The following is a 6,427-nucleotide window of genomic DNA, read 5'->3' as shown; positions in this document are numbered from 1 at the left end:
ACCGGTAGTATGAACTACCCTATTTTACCTAGGCAAAACGGGTAGGCTACCCTATTTTACCTAAGCAGGTCAAAACGGGTAGGCTACTCGTTTTCCTTTAGGAAAAACGGGTTTATTTATTTATTTATTTTAATTATAATAAATATTAATTATAGATAAATTATGTATTGATTGGAAATAAAAAATACGTATTGAAGTGTCCAATTAATTTTTATTTGGTAAATTATATTTATTTACCTTTTAGAACGTAAATTTAATTATACGTAAATTATGTATTGACTTGATAGAAAAAACGTATATATAAATTATTGATTGGAAATAAAAAATACGTAAATTATGTATTGCACGCGTTAATACGTAATTTATCTATAATTAATATTTATTATAATTAAAATAAATAAATAAACCCATTTTTTCTAAAGGAAAACGGGTAGCCTACCCTATTTTACCTAGGCAAAACGGGTAGGCTACCCTACCCTATTTTACCTAGGCAAAACGGGTAGCCTACCCGTTTTGCCTAGGTAAAATAGGGTAGGGTAGGCTACCCGTTTTGCCTAGGTAAAATAGGGTAGTTCATACTACCGGTCCATGGACCGGACCGTATGGGCTACCCGTTTAGAGCAAATTCAACGAAAAAAAATTTCGTTTCAAGTTCAATTCGTTAAATTTCAGATTATTGGTAAATACGAAACTTAGATGTTCAAGTATTTTTCCTTGTTTTGGGGCATGATTTTTCTTCGTTTTGTTTTTCGGGGTTGAGAGAATTTCATTTTTTTGAATGAAAAATGAAAATGGCAAAAATGTCAAACAGGAGGCGACGGTAAATAAAATAGTGGCGACGTATAGCAAAGCCCGTAAAATAACATCAAACCAAATTTACACAATACATTGGATACACGAACAACAACAGAAAGATGAAAGTTTGCCACAAAATCCGTCGCTAATTCTTTTTGAGAGCAAAAGCAGACAACACAATGAGAAAGATGAGGAAGACAGCAGTAAGGAAGGAGTTAACCACAGCGGTGCTCGTCTGCTGGCAGAAGTCGCCGAATTGTTGACAAATCGCGTTCCAATTTGCATTTGAATTTCCATTATGAGCTAAGTAAACTATGGCAGCAGCGGCTGAAGCTGCTGCGATTGTCAACGCCATTGCCACCTGTATATACGAATGTCGTATTATAATCGTGTTATTTCTTTCGATTATATGTAATAGGCTTAATATATCATTTGTTCTCTGAACTTGTCCAAAAAACTTGATTGACCTCCTGAACTTTCAATATATCTTCCGGATTTAACTTACTTTTTCGCAACCGAGTGATCAATTGATTACATTTTGCGCAAATTCAGAAGGCTAACTGAACATTTAATGCAATCACAAATACATCACACAAGTTTTCTTTACAAATTTATGTAATGAGCATTACATAAAGAATATGCACGAATTCTCATTACGACTAACTCTTGCATTTGCACAATTCTCATTAAATGATAAAACAAAAAACATGAAAAATGAAAAAAAAAAAAAGTGAAAATTGGAAAACACAAAAAACAGAAAACCCGAAATATAGCTCATCTTTTTTTATTGCATTTTTCATGTTTTTCGCGTTTTTCACGTTTCCATATTTTTCGATGATTTTAACTGTATAAATAAAATTTTATGCTTACATTTTAACTAGCAAATATAAGTATCGTAACGATAATTAAATTTCATCATTTTTTAACTTTGTCAATCAAACATGGTAATGGAATCTATTCCATTCCATTCCATGAGAAAATTGATTACATTACAAGTTTGATTGCATTACGTCATACCAAACAGATCCATAAAATTAATTGTGAACGTCAAATGAATTAAAAAAATATTATTCATTTTAACTGTATTTTAAATTGTATTTTTTACCGTTTGAAATTAAAAATTTCCAGCTCTCCTATAATTACTTTTAGACATATAAAATTATTTCAAACTATTTTAAATATAAATAAAATAAATAGTGTATTTTTAACCGAGTTTTGGAGCATATACCGTATCAAGTATGATAAGGATAAGCCTGAGTTTAATTGCATGAGGTCGGGCAATGCAAAAGATAGAGAGAGGCAAAATGAGGAGAAGGTATCCAGCAACGAGTCCATTTGCATACAAGAAAAACCTGAAAACACATAATAATATAAACTTGAATTGGAAAACAGTCATCTAAAAGGGGCTTGAATAATCTTAAGCTTTTTTTAAAAAGAAAATTAACTAATATATAAAAAAAAATAGAGTGCTCCGGAAGTAATATACTCGACCAATAATTAAATGCCACATATAACACCAATAATCTCCCGTGGAATGGTATATGCAAAACAATTTTCATTGGTTGGTTATATCACTTCCAAAATACCATAATTTTTTAAAATATCTATTAACTATCCCTAACAGCAGTAAAAAAGCTAAACACAATAATAATTGAACCAAAGACACTCTCAATTATGCTTTATTTTATATAAAACATATGAAGATCCCCCCGGGGAATCCGATCTCTAACGGAGTGGAAGTAAAAAAAAAAATTCCTCAATTCATACACGAGGACATTGATAAAAAATTCCCCAAAAGTATTCAGGGATGGAGGAACCATTCTCTGTCCCCGTTCCACCCCGTTTAAAGCCTTAATAAAGTTTTTGGATATTTTCCCGCGATCAACGGGTGGTCAAACCCCCTTGAATATGTCACTACACTAACTAGTAACAGAAAGACAAGTGAAATTTGATGAAATTGAATGAAACTGGAGTTCTTTTATTAATTTGGGGACAAAGGAATCATTCCTTGTTAGCCGGTCCTGATAATTTACGAGGCCTAGGCAGAATAATAAATAAATATTCCTTTAATAAAAAAAATTTACGTAAAAAAATTTAAAATATATTTCAATACACAATAAACAAAAAAAAAATATTTCATTAATAATTATACAGTACGTATTATTACGTTCACTAAATACAATTATGTATCCAAAATCAAAAAGATGTTGCATAATTTTTTTAAATTATGGATTAAACTCCTATTTGGCTCATGTGGTATCCAAAATTTTGTCATTTGGCTAATGTGATATTATTTGATAACATTTGTCTCTTAAAGTATTTCTATAAGTGACATTCAACTCATTTTGGATAAAAAAAAAACTAACTAATTTGTTAAAATTTTGTCAATAATTTTTTTTTATTTACACGGTAAAAAATTAAATCAATTGCCATGTATATATCATATGTCAAAAATTGTGTCATGTAGTAAAAAAAAACAAGTCGATTAATTTTCCATTTAAAATGAGTTAAATGTCACTTATGGAAATACTTCAAGAGAAAAAATCGATTAATTTTTCATCCAAAATTAACAAATCGATTAATTTTCCATCCAAAATTAATAAATATGAATAAAGTATGCTTTATACTCTAATTAAAAAAAATTAGACCCACTTCGTAAATTCTAAACCTTAATAAATATATTCTAGACCCTTAATTTATAAACCTTAATCTTTAAAATATATTAAAAATAATAATTTTATTAGTTTAAGATAATTTAATGTATCATTTGGCATAATTATAAATAAATTTTTAACCGTAAATGTAAATTACCCTAATTTTAATATTTGCATAGAACTTTTTTTTAGAGGGAATCAAACAGAACACAAGACCTTTTCAATGAGAATTGTGTGTTTAACCACTAGGACATTTATAAATTGTTTTTTAATATATATATATATATATACACACGCACCTAATAAAAAACTTGGGCTTTAGACCAGATCTGACCTAGGTCTAGGGTCGACCCTGTCCCCCCTCCCGACCCATCTACGACACTAATAAAAATTTCCAATGCGAAAACGTGTACTCAAACCCCCTTGCTACCAGTGGTGAATATAGGGTTGCTCGGTTGGGGGGCCAATTTTACACATGGTGTGTAAAAAAAATTGTTAAATCGGTGTCTAATAGAAAAAATTCGGATTTAGAGAAGACCTAATAGGTGAAAAAATTAAAAATTTAGATTTAAAAAATGTCTAACAGGGAAAAAAACTAGAAATTTGGATTTAAGGAAGGTCTAACAAGCCAAAAAGATTTATAATTTTGGACCGAACATACCCAAAAAAAAATTGAAATTTTGGATTTAGAAAGAACTTAATGAGACCTAAACCAATTTTAGGATACTAATATAACACCCGAGCTAAATTTCTTGGAAATAGGAGATCGAAATCACCACAACCTTAAAGTTTGTGGAGACAGGGGGTCGATACTACTCGTGGCCACGGTGATTCCGGCGGCCGAAGGGGGCCAGGCCCCCTGTCTCCGCCCCTGCTTGCTACCAACTACTACCAACAAGAAACAACACTAATAGGTGAAATTTGATGAAATAGAAGCATTACTTACGTGAAAGTAGGAAGATCATTATACTCAGCATGGAACTGAAAGAACTGAGTGAAAAAAGGAAGAACTTCTTCAGTAGTACCCATTATAGCAGTAGCAGCTAAACCAGTTGCAATTCCACAAATTCTTAAAACCAAGTCAAATATTGCTACACCTTTTCTCCATCCTCCTCCTCCTCCTACTCCTTTTCCTCCTGCCTTTTCCTTCACACTGATTATTACAGGAGAAGCTATTCCTTTTCCTTTCTGATCTCCATCTTCAATGGTGATTCTTGCTTCTTCCCCAATTTTCTTCTCTGACTCCATTGATTTGTTAATCAGAAATTAATTAAGCTTAATTGGTATGAAATCCGATGAGTTTGTGTGAGCTATTTATATTAATTCTAGAGATTAAGAACAAGAGTGGATTAGCTATAATGCTTATGGTATTGAAATTAGAGGGAGAGAGGAGTAGTTACCATTGCCAAAGCAGCTAACTTGCTCCACTTAATCATACAATATTTTCTGTTTTTGGGCTAATGAGATTTTTCTAGTCTGAATTTGTACGGGATAAGGTAATAAAATAGGTCTATGATTTTGAGGGAAGTATCAATTTAGATTCCACCTATAAAATAACACTAAGGTGTTGTTTGATAAAACTGAAAATTAAATGCTGAAAAAACAAGTACTGAATTTTAAGTGCTGATATTATAAGTGCTTACGGGGTATTTGTTAGAAGGGATATAGGAGGTGGGATATGGATAAAAAACATGAGATAAATTATCCCGTGTTTGTTTGGGATATAGAAGAGTGAGACGGACGAGGGATAAGCTCAAATCCTATACCCGGAAGGGGGGTGGTATAAGGAAGTGGGATAAACTCCTGCGATTTTAATAGGATGGAAAAGTCTATCTTATCCCTCAAATTAATGTTATGCAGTTTAAATAGGGTTAAAATAGTAAAATGTATTATTTTATCCCTATCTCTATCCCACGTACCAAACATTGAATAATAATTCTCGATTATTATATTTTTATCTTTATCCCAACCATTTATCCTTATCCATATCCCAACTTTTATCCTTATCCTTATCCTTATCCCTATCCCTATAGAATACCAAACGCCCCGTTAAAGTATTGAACGATTTAACTTTTATAAAAATATTAGTTGATAATATTTAACTTAAAATGTTAAGTTAAATATTTCTTATCAAAATAAGTGATTTTTAACTTAATTAACTAAATTAAGTGGTAGAGAAACAACTGTTATCAAACGCACTTAAATTAAATAAGTGCTTAACATTTTAATTTAAGTAATTAAGTGTTTTATCAAACAAGACCTAATATAGACTTAACTTAAAAAAAAAAAAAAAAAAAAAAAAACAATTTAATCTCGATAACGGAACGTGACACGTTATTTATATTACTCCATTAAGTTTTGTCAATTATAAGGGAAATCAGAACTTAACGCAATCACGTAAATGACGTGTCACATTCCATTATCAAGGTCTAAATTGATATCTTTTTTAAACATTAAACTTATATCGTTACTATTTTGTATGTGTAGTCTAAATTGATATTTCCCAAAAATCATAGACTTATTTTTGATACTTTATTCCAATTTGTATTGTCCATGTAAATTATGTTATTATGTCCCAAATTGCGAATCCTAAACCCCGTTTATTTGTCGAAAAATATTGGATAAGGGAAAATAAAATATTTTTCAGTACTTACAACACTGAAAAACAAAGAGAATTGATAGGTAGTTACTATTTTCAAATGGGTAATGGGTAAGAAAGAATAAAGTAATGTTAGAAAAATATTTTACCATTCAAAAAGGTAAAACATCTGACTAATCTAAAAATTTTCATTGGATTTATTTTTCTAAACAAACAAACACTGCAATATTTTTCAGCAATCAAACAAAACTAAACTCATATTTACCCATTTTCATATGAATATACTAACAAAAATTATCAACAAATTATATTCATTTAGCAACTTCAAACAAATTTTTTGATGAAATTTCTTGAAAAGGGAAAACTATAAAAAAAAATG

At 30.4% G+C, this 6,427-nt stretch overlaps 1 protein-coding gene across 1 annotated transcript; it reads right to left on the bottom strand.

Annotated features, from left to right (window-relative positions):
- Positions 1-849: 849 nt before the first annotated feature.
- Positions 850-4,812, bottom strand: LOC136224417 (casparian strip membrane protein 3-like). The gene is made up of 3 exons (XM_066012750.1): positions 4,396-4,812; positions 2,024-2,147; positions 850-1,156 (listed from the first exon to the last, which is right to left on the bottom strand). The coding sequence occupies exons 1-3, from the start codon at positions 4,695-4,697 to the stop codon at positions 941-943; spliced, it is 642 nt and encodes a 213-aa protein (XP_065868822.1). The 5' UTR covers positions 4,698-4,812; the 3' UTR covers positions 850-940.
- Between the last annotated feature and the right edge of the window lie 1,615 nt (positions 4,813-6,427).

The sequence above is a fragment of the Euphorbia lathyris genome, chromosome 3, assembly GCF_963576675.1.
Source record: "Euphorbia lathyris chromosome 3, ddEupLath1.1, whole genome shotgun sequence".
Taxonomy (NCBI): Eukaryota; Viridiplantae; Streptophyta; class Magnoliopsida; order Malpighiales; family Euphorbiaceae; genus Euphorbia; species Euphorbia lathyris.
Note: the sequence above shows the minus strand (reverse complement) of the source record. Positions and strands in the feature narration are given on the sequence as shown.

Bases quoted from the DNA above. Each gene is read 5' to 3' on its own strand.
- LOC136224417 (XM_066012750.1), bottom strand. From the start codon at position 4,697: ATGGAGTCAGAGAAGAAAATTGGGGAAGAAGCAAGAATCACCATTGAA. The intron at 2,148-4,395 runs GTAAGTAATGCT...ATGTGTTTTCAG, and splicing joins AATGATCTTCCTACTTTCAC to GTTTTTCTTGTATGCAAATG. The intron at 1,157-2,023 runs GTATATGCTCCA...TCGTATATACAG, and splicing joins TCCTTATCATACTTGATACG to GTGGCAATGGCGTTGACAAT.